This window comes from Dermochelys coriacea, chromosome 2 (genome assembly GCF_009764565.3).
Source record: "Dermochelys coriacea isolate rDerCor1 chromosome 2, rDerCor1.pri.v4, whole genome shotgun sequence".
In the NCBI taxonomy this organism is placed as follows: domain Eukaryota; kingdom Metazoa; phylum Chordata; order Testudines; family Dermochelyidae; genus Dermochelys; species Dermochelys coriacea.
In genome coordinates this window covers 248,933,247-248,956,474 of record NC_050069.1, presented here as the reverse complement: position 1 = coordinate 248,956,474, position 23,228 = coordinate 248,933,247, and the positions used below count along the sequence as shown (strand labels likewise).

Sequence of the window (23,228 nt, the reverse complement as noted above, 5' to 3'; positions counted from 1 at the left end):
ACTGGGTCAGACCAAAGGTCCTCCTAACCCAGGATCCTGTATCCAGTATCATTGTCTTCCAACAATGGCCACTGCCAGGTAAGCCAGAGGGAATGAACAGAACAGGTAATCAAGTGATCCATTCCTTGTCATTCTGGCAAACAGAGGCTAGGGACACCATCCCTGCCCATCCTGGCTAATAGCCATTGATGGACCTATCCTCCATGAATTTATCTAGTTTGTTTTTTTTTTGAACTAGTCATTACAATCTATATAGGGTAAGTACGTACACTAAGGGTGTTTTTGAAATCCATATTATTGGCCCAACTGAATTTAATATCCTGTCCACCTGTAGAGAGTACAGATATTTATGGTGCAGATACAGATTTTTTTTAAAAGTTATTGCATATAGACATTAACTGATCATTTGTAAGCTATCAAGAACCAGTAAAACCTTAAGCACTCAGCTGTAATACCAGTTTTTAAAATTACCAATAGGACGTGGATATGAACTACACCACTCATAACACGATAAAAAAAAATGTAAAGTCACCTAACTAACCCCAAACCTACATATTTGAGGGGCAGCAGGTTGTTTTTAAAAAGATACTTTGATAATTTACAGGTTTCAGAGTAGCAGCCATGTTAGTCTGTATTCGCAAAAAGAAAAGGAGTACTTGTGGCACCTTAGAGACTAAAATTTATTAGAGCATAAGCTTTCATGAGCTACAGCTCACTTCATCGGATGCATTTGGTGGAAAAAACAGAGGAGAGATTTATATACACACACACAGAGAACATGAAACAATGGGTTTATCATACACACTGTAAGGAGAGTGATCACTTAAGATAAGCCATCACCAACAGCGGGGGGGGGGGGGGAGGAGGAAAACCTTTCATGGTGACAAGCAGGTAGGCTAATTCCAGCAGTTAACAAGAATATCAGAGGAACAGTGGGGGGTGGGGTGGGAGGGAGAAATACCATGGGGAAATAGTTTTACTTTGTGTAATGACTCATCCATTCCCAGTCTCTATTCAAGCCTAAATTAATTGTATCCAGTTTGCAAATTAATTCCAATTCAGCAGTCTCTCGTTGGAGTCTGTTTTTGAAGCTTTTTTGTTGAAGGATAGCCACTCTTAGGTCTGTGATCGAGTGACCAGAGAGATTGAAGTGTTCTCCAACTGGTTTTTGAACGTTATAATTCTTTACGTAAAAGAATGAATGGACACAAATCAGACGTCGAGACTGTCCAGTTTGGCCAATGTACATGGCAGAGGGGCATTGCTGGCACATGATGGCATATATCACATTGGTAGATGCGCAGGTGAACGAGCCTCTGATAGTGTGGCTGATGTGATTAGGCCCTATGATGGTATCCCCTGAATAGATATGTGGACAGAGTTGGCAACGGGCTTTGTTGCAAGGATAGGTTCCTGGGTTAGTGGTTCTGTTGTGTGGTGTGTGGTTGCTGGTGAGTATTTGCTTCAGATTGGGGGGCTGTCTGTAAGCAAGGATTGGTCTGTCTCCCAAGATCTGAGAGAGCGATGGCTCGTCCTTCAGGATAGGTTGTAGATCCTTGATGATGCGTTGGAGAGGTTTTAGTTGGGGGCTGAAGGTGATGGCTAGTGGCGTTCTGTTGTTTTCTTTGTTGGGCCTGTCCTGTAGTAGGTGACTTCTGGGTACTCTTCTGGCTCTGTCAATCTGTTTCTTCACTTCAGCAGGTGGGTATTGTAGTTGTAGGAATGCATGATAGAGATCTTGTAGGTGTTTGTCTCTGTCTGAGGGGTTGGAGCAAATGCGGTTATATCGTAGCGCTTGGCTGTAGACAATACATCGAGTGGTATGATCTTCCTAAAAACACCATCCTAGCCACTATGGATGTAGAAGCCCTCTACACCAACATTCCACACATAGATGGACTACAAGCAGTCAGGAACAGTATCCCCGATACTGTCACGGCTAACCTGGTGGCAGAACTTTGTGACTTTGTCCTGACCCATAACTATTTCACATTTGGTGACAATGTATACCTTCAAATCAGCGGCACTGCGATGGGTACCCGCATGGCCCCACAGTATGCCAACATTTTTATGGCTGACTTAGAACAACGCTTCCTCAGCTCTCGTCCCCTAATGCCCCTACTCTACTTGCGCTACATTGATGACATCTTCATCATCTGGACCCATGGAAAAGAAGCTCTTGAGGAATTCCACCATGATTTCAACAATTTCCATCCCACCATCAACCTCAGCCTGGACCAGTCCACACAAGAGATCCACTTCCTAGACACTACGGTGATAATACGCCATGGTCACATAAACACCACCCTATATCGGAAACCTACTGACCGCTATTCCTGCCTACATGCCTCTAGCTTTCATCCAGATCATACCACTCGATCCATTGTCTACAGCCAAGCGCTACGATATAACCGCATTTGCTCCAACCCCTCAGACAGAGACAAACACCTACAAGATCTCTATCATGCATTCCTACAACTACAATACCCACCTGCTGAAGTGAAGAAACAGATTGACAGAGCCAGAAGAGTACCCAGAAGTCACCTACTACAGGACAGGCCCAACAAAGAAAACAACAGAACGCCACTAGCCATCACCTTCAGCCCCCAACTAAAACCTCTCCAACGCATCATCAAGGATCTACAACCTATCCTGAAGGACGAGCCATCGCTCTCTCAGATCTTGGGAGACAGACCAATCCTTGCTTACAGACAGCCCCCCAATCTGAAGCAAATACTCACCAGCAACCACACACCACACAACAGAACCACTAACCCAGGAACCTATCCTTGCAACAAAGCCCGTTGCCAACTCTGTCCACATATCTATTCAGGGGATACCATCATAGGGCCTAATCACATCAGCCACACTATCAGAGGCTCGTTCACCTGCGCATCTACCAATGTGATATATGCCATCATGTGCCAGCAATGCCCCTCTGCCATGTACATTGGCCAAACTGGACAGTCTCGACGTCTGATTTGTGTCCATTCATTCTTTTACGTAAAGAATTATAACGTTCAAAAACCAGTTGGAGAACACTTCAATCTCTCTGGTCACTCGATCACAGACCTAAGAGTGGCTATCCTTCAACAAAAAAGCTTCAAAAACAGACTCCAACGAGAGACTGCTGAATTGGAATTAATTTGCAAACTGGATACAATTAATTTAGGCTTGAATAGAGACTGGGAATGGATGAGTCATTACACAAAGTAAAACTATTTCCCCATGGTATTTCTCCCTCCCACCCCACCCCCCACTGTTCCTCTGATATTCTTGTTAACTGCTGGAATTAGCCTACCTGCTTGTCACCATGAAAGGTTTTCCTCCTTCCCCCCCCCTGCTGTTGGTGATGGCTTATCTTAAGTGATCACTCTCCTTACAAAAAGAAAAGGAGTACTTGTGGCCACAAGTACTCCTTTTCTTTTTGCGAATACAGACTAACACGGCTGCTACTCTGTCACTCTCCTTACAGTGTGTATGATAAACCCATTGTTTCATGTTCTCTGTGCGTGTGTATATAAATCTCTCCTCTGTTTTTTCCACCAAATGCATCCAATGAAGTGAGCTGTAGCTCACGAAAGCTTATGCTCTAATAAATTTGTTAGCCTCTAAGGTGCCACAAGTACTCCTTTTCTTTTTGATAATTTAAAAATGTATGAAGGTTTGTGACTTTTCAAGTTTTAATAAAAGACTCCACCGTTGCACAAGATGGGAGGGGAAGGGAGACTTATCAAGTTACTTTTGTGCTGGGACTTTTATTCATATATTCATAGATTTTAAGGCCAGAAGAACCCATTATGGCCATGTGGTCTGACCTTCTGGATAAAACAGGCCATAGAATTTCACCAAGCGATTCCCACATAAGCCCATTACTTCTGGTTGAGCTACAGTGTATCTTTTAGAAAGACATCAAGTCTTGAATTACAGATTTCAAGTGATAGAGAATCCATCACGTCCCTAGGTATGTTGTTTCAATGGTTAATTACCCTATTAAAAATGTCTGATTTATTTCTGAGTATGTCTAGCTTCAGCTTCCAGCTACTAGCTCTTGTTATGCCTTTGTCTACTAGATTAATGAGCCCCCTCTAATCAGAAATCTTTCCCCCAAGTAGGTACTCTTGGTACATAAAGTCACCTCTTAACCTTTCCTTTGTTAAGTTAAATCAAAGAAGCTCAATTTATTTCTCATTGTGGGTATGTCTATACAGCCATTAAACCCCCACAGCTGGCCCAGGTCCTGGTCCAGGCTCCTGGGGAATAGGCTGTGGGGCTGTAAAACTGTTGTGGAGCAATTTTGGAGCTCTGGCACCCCCATCTTTTATTTCAGCATTGACATTTTCCAGGCCTTTGTTTATTCTTGTAGCTCTTTTCTGAACCATTTTCAATTTGCCAAATCCTTTTTAAAGTGTGGACATCAGAATCGGACAAAGTACCAGTAACATTCTCACTAAGGTGCCACGATGTCCCGGAGCGCCTGCTTCGGGGAGCTCGTCCCGTTCGCAGAGGAGCGGTGTCACGGCAGCCAGTCCCATGCGCCCCGTCGCCCCATCCACTCACCCGGTGCCCCCCCCCTCGTGCCCCGCTCGTGCGGCGGGACGTGGGGGTGGAGTTTTGGGGGGACATTGCGTTGGGATCTGGGAAGTGGGGTCGGCTGTGTGTGCCGGCTCCCGGGTATCGAGGGGGAGACGGGCCTGCCCTGCATGGCTGTCTGTGATGCTCAGATAAATTTGTTAGTCTCTAAGGTGCCACAAGTACTCCTTTTCTTTTTTGCAAATACAGACTAACACGGCTGCTACTCTGAAACTAAGGTTGTATAAAGTGATCATAACACCTCCCTATTTCTTCTCAGTATTCCCTTGATTATACATCCAAAGATTGCATTTGCTCTCTTGGGCACATAACACAGGTAGTCCGTGTTAAGCTAGTTATCCACTGTGACCCCAAAATTTCTTTTCTTTAGTAAATGCTTTCCAAAATACAGTCCAGCTTCCAATTATAGCAGAGCTAAAATATTTGAACCCAGGACTTCCAACAACCATAGTAAGGGTCTTACTCCCAAACTACTGCACCACTTTTAGGCAAAACCAGAGAGAATTTCATGGTGCAGATAGATATTACACACACAGCCAACTTCTGAGACTTGTAACTACACACAGAGAGAACTTCATGACTAGAGAGTGTCAAACATATCATCAGTAGAAACATAAGTTCCAATACAATTTTATACCACAATAAAATTTCAGCTAACCACTTTTGTTGCTGCTCCTCACAACAAACCAACCTACTCTATTATAACACTGAGCCAATTAAAAATGTTGCCAATCTGTCATTTTATCACTTAGCACTAAGATTCACTCCAACAGCCCAGCAATGTAATATATTTTTCTGCCTCCAAGGAAATAAAGCTAACCCCTAGATTTTTACACTCAAAAAAAGTTGTGTGCATTTTGCAGTGGCTTGTTTACATCTTCAGTCTATTTAATCAGGTTGTATAGAATAAGGAGCTACTCCTGCCCCTTAGAAGTCAATGGAAGTTTTGCCACTGATGTCAATGGTAGCAAGATAGATAGATAAGAAAGATAAGTCTCTGCATTTTGCCATTTTACTAGATAAGTGTTATTTGTTCATCCTCAGGCATCTGTTAAAAGACAGCTATAACAGCATTTGAATTGCAATGTTCATTTAAGATTCTTTAGCAAAATGGAACTGCTTACATGTCACCACAGTGCAGTAGTCTGGTTTTATTTGCACAGACTCTTCATCAAAATATTAGCTATTTATCCGAATCACATTCCACTCAGCAAGGGGAAAACAGCGTATAAGATCCCAATTCTCCTCGGATTTGCTTGCAATGACGACAGTGTAGCAGTCTAGCTTGAAGACAGTAGTGGGAGAATGAAACATCAGCGTATCAAGAAAATAATGAGCAATAGCCATGAAAATTGTTGATCCATGCACAATATTTTTAAGTGAAATCTGAATTGTGAATCAACGTGTTTCACAAACTCATGGCTAGAAAAAGGGTGTTAAACTATTAATTATTTCCTGTAATTTCAAGGTCTAAAACTACAACCTGAAAAATTACTTATGTAAATGTAATTAGAAAGTAGACAGAGTTATGAAAAAGCTGTGACGATTATATGATTTTTTAATCTTTCCAAAAACATTAAGTGAATTTGTGCTAACAGATTTATATTCCTCAAGACCAATTTCCTCCATTTGGTCACTAAACAGGTACAAAATAGACAAGAGAAATGAAAATTTCCTCACATCATCCTGCCAATGTACTGCACCTTTAGCCTAAAAGGGCCACTTCTGGCAATGAAAGGATAGTTCAGCTGCTATGTGCATTCAGTCTCGGGCTTTCTGCAGGGATTGCTAAATAAAAAGATCCTAGCAACAAAATTGTTTTCTGTGATGAGGACATCTGTGCATTAAGAACAAGACTATCAATTTACTTCACACGGGTCATAAAGCCAACCAAAAACTTTCAACCTCTGCCAGTCTAGGCAGCCTTTGAGCCAGTGATCTAGAAGTAAAACACACAGTGTTCCATTACCAATACTTTGACATTTCCAGTGGAGCTGGCTGAAAACTTTCTTAATTCAAATTCTTTCAGCCAAAGAAAGGGGACACATTTTTAACAAAAAATTTTCCTTTTAATACAAGAAACTGGATGGAGCTGTTAATATTTTTAGTTTTGATTTACACACATAGTCAAAATATGTTTGGAAAAAAAAAAAGGAATGTCTGATGTCATCATTAACTTAGATTAGGTATGATAGGTTGTCTGACTCCAGATAGCAAGTCACAAGATCTATATACTGCAACAGGACCTGACAGAGATCCTCGTATTACAATTGTTTCAGAACAACCAATATTTTAATTTTTCCTTCTTTCCCTCCTTAGCTACTGCCCTACCTATTCAGTCATACAAATATCTGCAAGCCCCAAGAGTAGACCCATACTTGATACTGCTTTCTAGAAATGAAACATCATGTAATAAGTCTATCATCCCTGGGAATGGTTTCTGCACTTTTCAGCTCACCCATGATTATTAGCACTAGTAACATACAACAACTCTTCACAATGGCTTTCTTTTCATAGTAGAATCTCTCAGGTTGTCAGCTCTCTTGCTCGCTTTACTCAAACTGCCCAAGGTATGACTTCTTTAAAAAAAAAAATAAATAAATAAAATAAAAAAAGGTCCCTGGGAGCAGTTAACACATAGGGCCTAATTTTTAACTTTAACGGTAAATTTGGGTGCTCAGTTCCACACCTGGATGCTTTGTGCTGTTCAGTGTATCCAGATTTGGAAACCCATGTATGAAAATTATGGTAACTATATTATTGTATATACATGATCTAAGTGTTGACCAAGTAAAGCAACTCAAGTACTGCTTCTTAGATGGCCTAGTTCTCCCACTGCCCTTGCAAAAGGGGGTGCAGGAGTGCCATCTACATGGTACACTCCTCCCATCCCCCCTTGCATCCTACAGAAGTTGTTCTGCTAGCACTCCACCAGGCTTAGGGGAAGAGAAAGAAGATTAGGAGTCAGGAACTGGCCATTCTTCAGCACCACTCCCTGGAAACCTCCCCGTCTATAATTCTCCCATTTAGAACTGCATTAACTCCTTCTGGGTCTCCTCCACAGCTGCTACTGAGAAGCCTCAAGAGACTCCAGTTCAAAGCAACATAGCTCCTCTTAATGTTGTGGCCTTCCAAGCACCTCCTGTCTCGGGGAACAATTTGCAGGGAATTCCTCAAGATGAATTGCCCCTCTGTGCTTTATTGCAGCAGAGGATAATGTGCCCCCAATCTATTTCATAGTTTTTAAGGATGTACTTAGTAGTGGTACTGAAAACTTGATCAAGCAATTAGAAGCTCTAGTTAACATTACCGTAAAACTCATTTGACTGAGTTACACAACCCTAAAATGAGCAATTCTCTGATTTGCATCACTAAGTCAAGTGGTATTATGTGAAACCAAGACTTAGATTTTTAGCATATACTTACTTTAACAACATAAGCAGGAGACAGAAATAAACACTGCACAGGACAGCAGGGGTCTGGAAATGCACCAATCTCAGCCTCATGAGTTGAGGAAAGAAAGGAAACGTTACAACAGTGACCTTTTTAAGACAATTACAGAACACTGTTAATGAGCTCTGGACAGTAGGCCACATCCCATCCTCAGCTAGATGACTGGGGACAGCAAAACTGGTCCTTAGGAAGGGGGGCAGAGTGGGACCATCAGGACTTCAGCATAGACAAGAGCTCACCTACAAGGGAGGTGGGGAATATACATGCAAAATTTCACAAGGATTAAGAGTTTATGTCAAAACTGCTATGTACTGTGGTGCATTCTTATACAGCAGTGAGTCATCTTGTCTGACAAAAAGAAAAGGAGTACCCGTGGCACCTTAGAGACTAACAAATTTATTAGAGCATAAGCTTTCGTGAGCTACAGCTCACTTCATCGGATGCATTTGGTGGAAAAAGCAGAGGAGAGATTTATATACACACACACACACAGAGAACATGAAACAATGGGTTTATCATACACACTGTAAGGAGAGTGATCACTTAAGATAAGCCATCACCAGCAGCAGGGGGGGGAAAGGAGGAAAACCTTTCATGGTGACAAGCAAGGTAGGCTAATTCCAGCAGTTCAGAACCACTAACCCAGGAACCTATCCTTGCAACAAAGCCCGTTGCCAACTCTGTCCACATATCTATTCAGGGGATACCATCATAGGGCCTAATCACATCAGCCACACTATCAGAGGCTCGTTCACCTGCGCATCTACCAATGTGATATATTTTAAGTACAGCAGAGATACAGTACATTTAAGATTTTCTGGCTATGTCTACACTACTAATGTGCCACTGTAGTGCGGACACTTCCTACATCCACAGAAGGGCTTTTTCCATTGATGTACATAATCCACTTCTCCCAGAGGTGGTAGCCAGGTCAGAGGAAGAATTCTTCCATCAACTCAGCTGTGCTCTATGTTAGGTCAACCTAACTGCAGCGCTCAGGATGCGAAACTTCATAGCCCTGAGCAATGTAGCTAACAATCTAATTTGTATACATAGACCAGGCCGGCCTCCCTCCCTCCCCCCACACACTTTGAGCTATAAAAACCTAAAGGTACCTATTGATGTCCCTTTGGAGAGATATTTATCTTTCTACTGCTCTCCATTCCCATTATACCTGTGTTTTATATAGAATGAGATTTTTTTAATAATCATTTTTCTGAAGAAAATTAAAGGGAAGTTTAATCTGTGCTCCAGAATAAATGGAGTTACGAGGGTAAAGCCTGTTTGAATCTAAATGTGACAGCATACTCCAAAATATGGAAGAATATTTTTAGATGTGGGCTAGGCTATTGAACAACAATATACATGAACAATATACATAATATAGTTTGGCAAGGGAAAGCAATATTAGGCTTTTACCTGCTGGATTGTTCAGTAGAACCGGAGATAGGCAACATGTTACAAATAAATTGCTTGCTGGCTGCTTTACTAACAAAACTGATGCCCCGAGGCAATTTTCACACATCCTTGAGAAGGGAAGCAATTGTGTCTCTGTTGTGTTACACAGTACTGATAATCTGAATGATCTATCAAGTATAACACTTCACCATAAACCACTGCACAACAGCAGCCTCAAATAATGATATATTTACAGCATACTTTCAGGAGAGCTGCTTTGGGGAAATCCTCGGAATATGCATAGTATGTTTTACAAGACATTAAAATGTGTTTCAAATGAATGAGTAGCCAAGGCACGCCAATGCCATTAGGGAAATCCCTGTGATGCATCAACATACACTAAAGGTCTTGAGTTCAGATATCAGAGCAAAGCCAAATAACTACAAATGTAACAAATATTAAAGCTCTAATTCCCTTGCTTTAAATGAGAGCGTTAACTCATGAGCGACTCTGGCTGCATTTATAAAACAATCAGCTCTCTTGTTCTCGCTCTCAAACCAGTACACTGTCCAGCACAACTGATGACAAGAGCTTCATCTTAAAAGGGAAAAAAAAGTTTCTTTAGATCCCACTGGACAGGCTGGTTGTACCCATTTGCTAGAGTATCATCTGTTGAAGACTGAATTAAAGCAAAAGAATTACTGTGTCCCCAAATTCATACAGGTATGGTAGTTATTCAAGTTTCCACAGTCTTAACCTGCTATGGTGGTACAGGGTCAGCTGGTTAATATTCTTAAGTACTAACTATAGTACTCCTTTTCTTTTTTATAGGAACTAAGGTTCCCTGGCCCCAACCCCATGAGTATATCCAGACATACGGTTTGCTGCTTTTAGTTTCCATAGTAGACCCTGCCAACTATATCTCCCTTCTGAAAGCACTTGTATTTTTGCTGACTGTATTATTCTAGTAGTGTATGAGGCCCTTGCTTTCCTATCCTGAAGGAAACACTGCATAGTAACAGACACAAAAAGAGGAGATGGGTATGGGGAGCACATAGCCCTACAACAAACAAATTAATTTGCAACCTGGGCCAAACAACAACCCAATAAATCCAAACATTAATGCACATAATGGGGCCAATGGACATAACTAAAACTGAGGGCCAAATTAATTAGCTGAACATGTGTCCAGGCCCTCTGAGAATCAATTAATATTCATAAAAAAGATCTGCTGACATTTTATGAAAAATATTCTTTTGGGAAAGGTTCATACACAAAAAAAACCTATGCCACATATTCATAAAATGGAGGAGGAAAGAAACTAATATATACAGCTTATAGTGAAAATAATTTCTGAACAGGATGTTTTTCACATTTTCCATATGGCATCTGTGGTTCCTTAAGCATTTCTACAAGGTTATCTGACACTTGGATAAAATAATGGAAGAAATTTAAAGGATCTTTTCCCAATTAATTTAGGATCAGAAAGTAATTTAAAGGGCAATGTAATCTTGTGTACCCTTAAATTAATCCAAAAAAAAAAAAAAAAGTATTTCCAGAGCAATTCTTTCTAATTGGTAGGCACTTTTAAGAAATGTATGGGTCTTTTAATTTTATAATGCAAAGACATTCATAAAAACACTTTTATTACTATTATATCAGATCTTCAGTTAGTAGAAAATAAGATGATTCATCTAATTCCATCCAGTAAAAAATTATACAGGGTTAGAAAACTAAAGGCTCATAAAATTGCAAATAGCCTTAATGAACTACACTATGAAGTGAGATGCTGATTGCATCAGCCCAGAACAGCTACAGTTCATCAGCTATGCAAGCACCAGTACAGACAGTAGAAACTACTACAGAGCTTCAGAGCAAGCAGGTAATCTACTAGTGTACATGCACACACACTCATACAAACATCTTAAAGAATATTGAACTGGATGGTAGAAGACCCACTACTTACTTAAAACACTTTCACAAACTATTGTTTTGCATTTCCATATTTTCAGAGACACACTGTAACATTTCTCCCTGCTCCAACATTAAGGGAAAACATCATGGTAAGGTATATACTAATGCCTTAAACTGAACATAAAATTACACCTCAACACTTACCATGAAAGTGGACTTTACTCCTCAGGTGATGAATTTACAGTACACACCTTCTCACATGGATTTAGACTGCAGACATACACTATAAGGTTTTTGAGACTCTGGCCACACCAACTTTTAAAACATATTAAGAAAAGTAACATGATCTGAAAGTGGTTAACTGAATTTACATACATACTACATTTTAAAACTCTTTAACAACTGTATTTTTTTTAAATAATCATTTTCAGACTTCAGAGATAACCCTGTCACCAGTGGAAATGAAGACAAGGATTGCTGCAGAAGTTTGGTCAGCCTTCCCTAACAATCACAACACAACCCCTACAAATTCAACACTTTCAGAAGGTACATCTCCTCCTTGCAGAGCAAAGCACGTCAGCTTCAAGATTTGGACAAAAATCATAGTAAACTTCCTTACCTTGTCCCATACACTTCACATCATATCCAAACTGGTAACAGGGCAGGTTGTGTGGTTACCTGGCAGGTAATGTGGTTACCTTGACCACGGAATTCAATGAGACTTTGCATGAAGACAGGCACTACCCAGCTTGAGCAAGTAGATCGGAATCTATTTGTAAGTGAAAAAATATTGCTACCCCTACTCAAAAAAACAAAACAAAACCAAGCTGAAAGACACTGAGGTTGTAAGAGCCAAACAGTGTCTTGTGGGCTTGTGACACAGCACTGCTCTCCCAGTCCCAGTGAGACTACTAATATGTATCAAGTTCCGCACATTCATAAATACTTGCAAGATTGAGCCCATCATTTATACAAGCTGGTTAAAACACCTGAGAAGTATTTAGCTCTAGAATAAGAAACCACAAACAATCAGTCACTCCTTTCCAAAATACAGCAACTTTCATCTGGAAGTTGCCCAAAAGCCTCTGATGCTCACAAGTGTGTTTTGCACTGTGGGACAGGTGCACCAGGAGTCCCAGAATGTACTGGTACAACTTACAGTTATAAGACACATAGCTCACAGATGTGTCAACACTGTATAGCTGGATAGATACACTAAAACATACATAAGCATAAGCAATGCAATAAATCATTTCACACAGTCAACGAAGTGAGCTGTAGCTCACAAAAGCTTATGCTCAAATAAATTTGTTAGTCTCTAAGGTGCCACAAGTCCTCCTTTTCTCTCTACAACAGTTTTTTTTCCATAAGCCCTCTTTCAGGAAAGCCCTTAAGCAAATGCTTTAAGTTAAGCTTATCTTTAAGTCCCATTAACTTTCATAGGACTTAAGAACATGCATAACTTTCTGCAAGTGCTTAAGTGCTGTCCTGAATCTGTTTGCTCTCCCAAGTTTCCTGAAACTGGGCCTTAATATACAGACACACTATCACTATATAAGTGCAACACACACTAAGACCCTGATCCTGCAAGCATATGAATCATGTGCTTAATTTTACTACTGTGAGCAATCCGATTGATTTCAATTGAACTGTTCAAAATAGCAATGTTAAGTACACACAAATGTTTGTGGGATCAGGGCCTAGCAATGCAAAATTGTTCTGAAAACCATTTAAAGTACTGTGCTAGCATGATAAGCACATTACCTACAATTACATTACCTACAACTACACCTTCTAAAATTAGCGATCATAGTGTATGTAGAGATACATCTACCTTAGGAAATTATGGGCATAGGCCAAAATTTCCAATGTGGGTGCCTAAAGTTAACAAATGAGTGGCTTAATTTTCAGAGGTGCTGAACACCTGCAATCACCATTAGATTCACTTCATTTAGACCACTCATTTAAGTGAAGTCACTTCAGTGGTGCTCTGTCTCCCCTTCCCTCCTCCCTTCTACCCCCCTCCCATTAAACCATTCATGTATTTAGAGTTAAAAAATATAGGTGCCATGTTTTGAAGACATTGGCCATACTGCCCACTAGGAGTTGGGTTCAGTGCCACAAAAGAAAGAGATATTGTTTGTGGGATAAGTTCACTCCAGCTGGAACTCCAATGAAGTAAATAATTACACCAGGTATGAAGCTGGACCGTGTGTACAAATGTCTAATTGCTAAACATATCCTACTTCCTCAATACATTACTGGATTATGCTCAGCACTCCAACACTCTGTGTTCTTAACCACAGAAATATATCATTCAGAGGAAAGTTATATTCAGATTGATTATAGCATCCCGAAAATACAGTGTATATATTAAATTTGTTTTCATTACAATACTGTTGATATATAGATCATACTCTATATGAACTCAACATCTCTACTTGCAGCCAGAATGCGGGGTATCCAGCATACTCTAGTATAAACAGTCAGCTTTTCCTGTCCCTATTAGCACAGATAAGGGCCAATCAATGCACAGTAGGCTGCAATAAGGCAATCTCGCCTTTTAATCTCCTTTATTTCAAGATTTCAGGGCACTGAAAAAAGCTACAGGACTTAGAGCAATGCACAGAGCCACACGCTCATTCCCTGAAAGCGTTAAAAGGAAAAATACAATGTCAACATCAGCTCCTCCCTGCTGTGGAAATTGGCATGAGTACATTTTACTTTCTGGCAACAAGCCCTTCTAAAACCGTTACAAAAAAATGAAGTTCGATATGTTGAGCTATTCCAACGACTGATTTGGGACATGCTGGGTTATTTTCCCCCCCTTCTGTTAAGCGTCATTCTAACAGCCTTTCAGAGGTAGATGAACGTTAATTGTCTTTGATAAGAGAGAGGGGACCAAGCAACCGTTAGCAAAATTTTACTCCTGGACACAGCAAACTCTAGCGTTATGATAAAGAAATACGCTCACTCTCTTCCCCAGAGAGGACTATATTAGATACAAATTATAGATTTAGTGTGACAGTTGAGCACATGAACTCGTTAGTAGCCAGCCAATAAAGTAACCCTCATACAAAATAATCATTCGGCACATCTCGTTACTTAACCCAATCTGATACACATCAAAATGTGAAGCGAGAGACACGCTGGGTGGCGGGTTTAGCCTCTTCAGCTTATCCTCCAAATCAGAGGAACAATAATAGGAGAATTACACTGACATCTTTTCCAACCAGGGAATCCGTGGAGCATCCAAACAGACCAAACCGGAGAATGATCCCAAGCTCGCAATTAAAAATGTTAAACGACTTTTCTGTTTAAACTAAAATCCTTGTTTCTCCTAAAGAAATAATTAACGGGCTTTTTTTTTTTTTTTTAAAAAAAACCTTCCTAGATATTATTATTTTGGTTGCAGCTGATTTAAATGTTGACTCCGCTGCATGGACTTCAACGCAAGTCCCTGGATATATTCAAATAGGTTTTGTTACAAAGTATATAGCAGATTTCTGTAATACTGCATTTTCTTGGCAGGACAGGAATCCCTGCAAGCCCAGCCCTTAAGATTTTTCCATCTTCCGTAATAAAACATGCAACACTGGAGCAGCAAATCCTGCTGCCAAAGCCCCCTCTTCCATCTCCACCAGCACTGGGGCAGGAGAGGCAGCGAGAAGGAGGAGGAATTTACAGTCAGAAAAAAAAAATTACACAGCCTCAGAAAAAGGTAGTGGGGGGAAGGGGCAGAAAAAAAAAAAGAGAGACAACAGGCGCCATCAGGAATTAGGGAGAAAACAAAAGCAACCACGGGAAAAAAAATATTCAATAAACCAGTTTCCCGAGAAACTGAAAATGCAGCAAATTCCTCATGGAGCGTCCCAGGGAGAAAGAGGGAAAAAATCAACCCAATGTTCTGTGGGATCCCCCCCCCCATTCCTTAGGCTGTGTCACATACCAGGAGAAACTGACACTCACAGGAAACAACTGTACCGTGCGAAATACACGCAGGAGATGAGGACACAAAGCTGGGGACGAGAGGTTACACACTGCAGCAGAGACAATCAGCCTTCCAGGGGAACCCCCCCGCCCCATCGAAGTGTCACTCCCCCCCGGCCCCTCGGTTCTCCTCCTAGCCTACTGCTCCCACCACCCCGGAGCTGCAGACAGCCCCGGAGCGGGGTCCCCTCGGGTCTCTCGGCGGGCGAGGCTGGGGTGGAAATGAGGGGGACGATCACAAGTCATTTACCTTCCGATAATTCCAGCTCCAGCTCAGCCAGCCTGGCTCTCACCTCCAGAGGCAGGGACATGCTCTCAAGGCTGCGGTCCGCCATACTCGAGCCAAGGCGACTTTCTCTCCCCTCCTCTCTCTCTTCTCTTTGTTTGCAACAGAAAAGGGGGGAACGTGGGGGGCTTGCGGTGGATGCCAGACTCCTCGCGCGGTCTCAGCGGTGCATACAGGAGGGAGGGAGGGAGGCGGACGAGGAGTCCGCGCGCAGGGATGGGGTGGAGGGAATGCAGAGATTTCTCCTCTCCTCCTCCTCCTCCTCCTCCTCCCTCGCCGCTTCCTTCAGGGGAGCCCCGCCATGGCCGCCGCCGCCGCCGCCTGCTGCTGCTTGCAGCTCCTCGGCACCGCGGCTCGGTCTAGCCCGGCCCGCCCGCTGCAACCCGCGGGGTGACTCCTGCACAGCGCGCCCGGGCTCCGCGCGACCCGGCTCCGGCGAGCGCTCGAGACGGCTGCTGCGGGTGGAACTGCGGCGCGGCTGCCGCGGCCAGCGAGAGCGGCTGTCACACGCACGTGACCCGCCGGGTGCAGCGCCCCCCGCACGCCCCTAGGGGGTGCGCTCGAGCCCGCCCCATCTCCCCGGGCGGCGGGCAGCCCCCCCCCCCGGCAGGGCGGAACCGAACGCTCCCGGGAGCGCCGCCGGCGCGCGGGGACCGGCGGCGAAGTTGGCGGCGAGCCCGGTGGCCGGGTTCTGCCCCTCCCCCCCCCCGCTGCGAGCCGGGTGACGCCGTGCGCTGGAGGGCGCCGCTCCGCCGCCTCGTGACTGCTCCCACGGGCACTTCGGGGACCGTTCATGGGCGGCGGGTCGCCAGCAACGCTGTCTTAGGTCACATGCCACGCTAGGCAGCCTTTGGGGGCTTGCTCGAAAAGCCCCGCCGCTTTGGGGTTCGGTTTTCGCGCAGCATTTTGTGGCATCGGCTTTTGTTGCTCCACGTTCGTCTGCGTGACAGTTATTTTCAGGGTATTGCATCTGATGGAGGTTTATGTGCTAACGGCGTGTGCTTGGCGCTGTACAAATACAGTGCCCTCGCCAGGCCGCTCCTCTGTAGAAATTTGCCGCTCAAGGTTAGGGCATTGGGTCACGTTCCTGTATGTCATTCACAACTCTCTCTCTCTCTCTCTTTCTCTCTACTCTGAGCTTTTTATGTCTAAAAATGACTACAATATGAATTAAACAAGCAAAACCAATTATTTCACATCATTTCTGGAAGCGTAAGGCGGTATTAGAAAGGCTTTTCTACATGGAGTTGTTCCAGAATACCTATTCTGGAATATCCCTGAATAACCATTTGAGGACGTTCTTATTCCAGACTAAGAGTGGTCCTCCCTTCATCCAAATTAATTTTCAAGTGTGGACAAGTCCTAATACGTACCTCCTTTATAATGCTCTTTAACTTAAAAGTGCTTTACGAAATAGTGAGTTAGTCTTCACACTAAAAGAAAAGGAGGACTTGTGGCACCTTAGAGACTAACAAATTTATTAGAGCATAAGCTTTCGTGAGCTACAGCTCACTTCATCGTAAATCTCTCCTCTGTTTTTTCCACCAAATGCATCCGATGAAGTGAGCTGTAGCTCGCGAAAGCTTATGCTCTAATAAATTTGTTAGTCTCTAAGGTGCCACAAGTACTCCTTTTCTTTTTGCGAATACAGACTAACACGGCTGCTACTCTGAAAGTCTTCACACTGTGAACTAAGTATTGTCATCCCATTTTAAGGGAGTGAGGAACACTGTGTCCCATGTCCACAGAGGGAACCAATGTGTTGCAGTAAGATTTCTTTTCCATGTTCCCCATGTTACCTGTGAGAAGATCATGTGCTTTAGAACCTGGGTAGCAGGGACAGAATGTTGAAGCCAGAGGGGCTCTTGGCTGTTTGGAATGACAGATGTGTAAGGACCTAGCAGGTGGCAGCACTGCACACAGGTGCCAAGCAATTTACCCAAATTCAACATCAGAGATAGAAATAATACCAGAGGTCCTGAATTCCATTTTTTTTTCTCTAACAAACCAGGTAACTTTCAGCATATTCTGATATGTTCATTTTGAACTACATTCTCCACAACCAAGAAATAAACAAACACTGAGTACACTTTAATGAAAGCATATGTGTGTGTATATTCCATTGGTTGGGGATGGACCTAACCACAATTCTGGTTGTTCTTGTTTTATTTAGGTTATAGTGTGTCCATGCTTATGCCTCACAAATCATGACTTTCATTTAATGAGTCTCGGGAAGCTGAAAGGAGGGATACTTTGTGTAGACACTTTTAAAAACAGTTGGAAAATCAGTTCTCTTAGTATAAGGATGACAGTTCACGAAAATATAAAGATATAATACAAGGCAGTGCCTTCCTTCATCGCTCCATATTCGTTAAACTGGGGGTTACAAAACTTTTTCCCCTGAGGTCCACGTATGCAGCTGCAATAGGCACTGCGGGCCACTATTAACACTTCTTGAGGGAAATTATTCATTTTAATTATTACATACATATAAACTATAACACTAAATAAACAATGTACATATTTCCTTTTCATTTTATTATAAACAATTGTGATAGAAATCACTAGCAATATGCACTCAAAGAAATGCTTCAGGATCTCTTTGAAACCAGTTTTAGTAAAATTACACTTTTAAAAAATGTTGAGAGCAAACTGTGGTATTCAAATAGGTAAAACACGGTTTTGTATAACACTGAACAAGATTACAACACGAGTCACATGGAGTTAAAGATTTACTAAGAGCTTGACTGGAGAATGCAGTTGCATCCACCAACGGACTACCAGGGACTGGAGTTTGGAATCCCTGCATTAAACCAGTTGCTGTATTATAACAAGCAGACTGAACATCTGCAGTTCTTCCTGTCTCCTTCTTCCTCCAAGGAGTTCCTGGAGACACTTTGTGGAAAGGAAGAAGCAAGCTGCTAGACCATCTTCTAGTTCCAAAAATACATTTAATACATAATCCCCAGACAGAGATGCATAAAGATAATAATAGATGCTGCACTTGATCTTAGTGAAAGGCCAAGAAGTGATCATTCTCAGTTCAAAGTCTTGATTTACAAGAAGCACATTGGATCCAATCCTACTCCCATTTAAGTCAGTAGCAGCAAAATCAAAGAATGTAGGAGCTCCTTTGAAAGAGTAGAGTAAGCTTTAGAATGTGTCTGTAGTAGGGAATTTTACAAAGATTCCCACCATATTACCACTAGTTCAGATGAACTGGCTTCTGGTGTCTTCCCACTGTCATGTTTAGTTGACATGGTGGTAAAAGCAATCCTGGGCTCTGGGAGCCTAGGCTTCCTCTGGTGCTAGGGTTGCCAAGCCTCCAGGATTGGCCTGTAGTCTCCCAGAATCGGCGTCGATCTCCCGGTGACTATTGAAAGCAATCAGGGAGATTTTAATAGGATATTTTAAGAAAATGACATTACGTCATGTTGAGGGGAAAATTTCCTGGAAAAACTTCAGTCAGAATTGGCAACCCTAACTGGTGCTAACACTAGTTCAGTTGAAGTAATACTGGAACCAGGGGGAATATTTTTGTAAAATTCAGTAATGTTGACAAGACTTTAGGCCATGTCTATACTAGGAGCACTTTGTCAGCATAGGTACTTTAGCAGCATAACATTCCTATTTGCAGCTTATTTTATACAGGCAAAATGGAGCCATCCTGAGCAAAGCAAGCTATACTGGCAAACGCATAGTTGTGCCAGTATAACTATCTACACTAGGGGCTTTTGCTAACTCTGCTGTATCAATCAGGAATCACTCCTCTTCACACCACTGACAGAGATAGCTATGCAAGTAGAAATATGTGCTGTAGACATGATCTTAGTAGATGAATCCCTTAATTTCATTTGCTTCTATCCGTTTAGTCATCATATACTCTAATTTCTTTTAACCATTCCCATGCTGCTCCTTAGTGCAGTGCAAGACCAGAACCAATTATTCAGGTCCTTTTTAGCAGGCCCATTACGTTTTACAGCATGACAACAAACATGCCATTTAGGGTGATACAAGAGCATACAAGGTATATAGGGTAATGTTTTTGTCTTCTGTGGAATGATTCCTGAGTGATACCAGCACAGACACACAGAATCCTATCTCTGATCTTTCTTGTTTCAGTCAGGTTAGGATCTAGCCAATGAAAACCAGCTAAAACTATATGCTCTAGGGTTCCTATCTGAAAATCCATGTTCTGTTTATTTATTGTTTTGTGTGGGACACAGTATGCTGAAAGCATCAGAGCACTGCAGGAGTAGCTTTTTCATGTATTAATGAGGCGGCCAAAAGGGAGAAAATACAAAGCGTTGTAGTAATCCAGTTTCCCTCACTAAAGCGTATCTCAGAGTTGCACCTTTATTTCTTAAATCTTTCAGCTGATAAGTGGTGATTATTTTACTTGTTATCTGATTGTTGCAGAATATATGCTAGTTGCGTTTTCCATTTTCCAAATTTTTGCCTTTTATGACATTGCACAAAGGGGCCTAATGGGAAACATTCGAACATTTGCAACATTTACAGCTAAAGGTCTCCTGGCATTTTCATTACAACTGCCATAAATCAGTCACTTTAAAAGGAAAAATAATCACTCTAAGATTAAATTTAACTTATTCAAATTGAAGGATCTGAATAACTCACCTGAATAATTCAATTTGTTTGAGTAGGACTGCTCGCAGGAGAAGAGACTATTTACATAAGTAAGGATTTTCAGGATCATGCCCAGGGTACCAGATATCAAGGAAATCAGTTTGGATATTTTCAACTTATTTAAATTTAAAACAAGAAGAAAGAAATTCACAGGATTTGAATCATTGTGGTCTACTCAATTAATGCTTTAAAATTTTTAGATGAAAGGCACCAGGATCAGGATCTTTCACTGAAGTCAGAGGTAAAACTCCCATTGATTTCAGTGGGAAAAGAGGAAGGTACTAAATACAAAATATTAAGATTAATTAATACTGTCATATTATACTGTTATACTTGGTATAACCCTTTTTGTCAAATACATATGTCTTTAAAAGCTCTTTTGACTGGATTTGCATGCCATAAGTACCTTATCTGTTCAAGAGAAGAGATGAATTTGTCCTTTTCTCTCACTGACAAGGCCCTGATCCTGTAGTTTTAGAGTTATCTAACCTGAATTAGCTATCCCAATGTAAAATCCTAATGGAGACAAGGCATAGGTAGTTTTTAACCTCAGTGTAGGTAATTGAGGTATAACCCAGGTGGGGGTGGGGTAGGGCATAGTGATGACTTCAACTAGCCCCATTGAGTCTTGGGCCTGCTCTACTGTACAAAGTTAAGTCCATTTAAGCCTCCCTGGTGTCAATGTAGTTGTGTGTGTCTACACTTCAATTTATCTCTGCTCCATGTAAGCTCTCCGTTACACTGATATAATAACATCACCTCCCCAAGTGGCATTGAGCCATGGTCAATGTATTGAGGTTGACGCAGCATGAATGTAGACCCCACCAGTCCTCCAGCAGTTGTACCACATTGCCCGACACTGACAATTGTGAACTCCACTTCCCAGAAGTCACAGAGAGCAGAAGCCCCCTTGCCTTTTAAAACCCCATGAATTTTTGAAATGACTTTCCCTTATTGCCCAGCTTGGCAAGCACACTAGCAGCTGTCCATTGTTGGGTGCAGCTGCCCAAACGATCATGCCGCCTACCATGGGCGGCACGTGAACTGCTGGATGTGGAAGGCTAGCCCACAGCCCCTTCCCTTCCAGCCGAGGCCCCGCCCCTTACACACACACCGGGAACCCAGAGCCCCCCACCATGGCCGCTTGCCCCCGCCCCAGGCTGGCTAATGCTCGCAGTCCCACCAGCCCCGGAGCACTGGGAGGGAGAGTGCACAGTGCCACTGCAGCATCCCCAACCCCGGAGTGCCGGGAGGGACAGAGCAGGGCACTGGCACAGCTCCAGGAAGGCGGGCAGCATGGCCCCAGCCCCTGGAGCCCAGCAGCACTGCCAAAGCAGGGCCCTGAGGATAGAGTGTGGGCAGGGACACCCCTGGCTGTTTGGGGAGGCCCAGCCTCCCCCACCCACCATCCATGCCACCTACACACTCCAGGCACACTCTGGCCTGGAGTAGACAGAAGATATTGGATCTTCTGGTCCTGTGATGAGAAGAGGCTGTGGAAGCACAGCTACGGACCAGCCATAGAAATGTGGCCATGTATGAGCAGCTTGCACAGGGGATGCAGGAGAAGGAGGTATGACAGGGATCAGCAGCAGTGCTGCGCGAAAGTGAAGGAACTGTGGCAGGCATATCAGAAGGCCAGAGAGACCAACAGTTGATCCAGTGCCAAGCCATAGACCTGTTGCTTTTACAAAGAGCTGCAGGCCATACTTGGGAGAGACCCGCTCCCCCCCACCCCGCACAAAACCATAGTTATCCCCAAGGAACCCGAGTCACAGGCACCTGGTGTAAACAGTGAGGTGTAGGTGGAGGAAGAAGAGAAGGAGGATGGGAGGCATGTGACTGGGGGTTGGGGGGGGGCATGAAAAGCAGTTTGTTTATATACAGAGGGATGTCATTTGAATCCTGCTGAGAGATCTCGGGAAACTTCCACGGAGGTACATTGCAATCTTGTCCTGAAGGTTTCTATGGATGATATTCTTATTTCTTTCACAATGGTAGGACACTTGCCCACGTCAATCAGCAATAACTTCAGCAGACACCATGCAGTAACCAGCCTAGCAGCTTATGGGCCCAGGCAGCTTTGTGACGCCAGCAGCAGCTGTGCTTTCTCAAGCTTTGTTACCCTCAAAAGTGAGATATCAGATAAAATCACCACCGCCTGGGGAAAATGGTGCCAGTATCCAATGCTATTGCTCTCCACCCATAGTTTCATGCAACCAATCAATTCCCTCATCGTTTTCCGCAACTCTGGTGGGCCATATTTACAGCGTCTGGAGCTGTGAGTGGCGCTGTGCAAAGCAAAGTGCAAGCAGAAATGTCACTAAACATGTTTTGTTTAAAATTTTAGAGGAGCAAGGAAAGGGAGTTCTGAATCTTAACTTTTGCTTTCACTTGTGACTATACTGACAATGGTACCTCTATGCATTTTATCTGTAGCTCGTGCCATTGCAGACCTGAAGTGTTCCCCCTCCATATCCAGGGACACCTGACCATGATAAGGAGAAGGAAGCAAACAATATGGAAGGATATGTTTGGTGAGATCCTGCAAGCCAGTGCTGCATTGGACCATGAGCAGAGAGTTGGAGAATGAATATTTCAGGCTGTATGGAGAAGGAAAGAGCGGACAAGAGAAAGGCTCAGGAGTCAGCGAGGGGATTGCACCAGGACGTAATGGGGCTTCTCTGGCAGCAAACACATATGCTGCAGACTCTTGTGGCTCTACAGATTCAACAATCCCTGGCTCACCTCCTTTTGCAGTCCGTAGAGAACTCCAGCATAGCACCCCCCCTTCACCTCTCCTCAAGATTCCACATGGCATTAGGGGCCGCAGCCCCTACCCGTACCACTCCACAATGGAGGACATTTAGGACAACCACAGCTTCACATACACTAATCTCTGAGAGCCACAGTTGATGTATGTGTAGCTTAAATGGACATGACTGTT

At 43.0% G+C, this 23,228-nt stretch overlaps 1 protein-coding gene and 1 pseudogene across 10 annotated transcripts in view; both read right to left on the bottom strand.

Moving 5' to 3' along the window:
- DIP2C (disco interacting protein 2 homolog C) overlaps positions 1 to 16,144 on the bottom strand; it is a 513,143-nt gene extending 496,999 nt beyond the window's left edge. For 3 of the 10 annotated variants that reach the window (XM_038391691.2, XM_038391692.2, XM_043509596.1), the window contains exon 1: positions 15,599 to 16,112. In XM_038391691.2, coding sequence (XP_038247619.1) covers positions 15,599 to 15,683 — 85 coding nt within the window. In that variant the 5' untranslated portion in view covers positions 15,684 to 16,112. Of the gene's footprint in view, positions 1 to 15,598 lie in introns of all 10 variants that reach the window. The other 7 variants (XM_043509592.1, XM_043509593.1, XM_038391694.2 and 4 more) reach the window with 6 other exon arrangements.
- A 2,367-nt stretch (positions 16,145 to 18,511) lies between these two features.
- Positions 18,512 to 18,667, bottom strand: LOC119852382 (annotated as a pseudogene).
- Between the last annotated feature and the right edge of the window lie 4,561 nt (positions 18,668 to 23,228).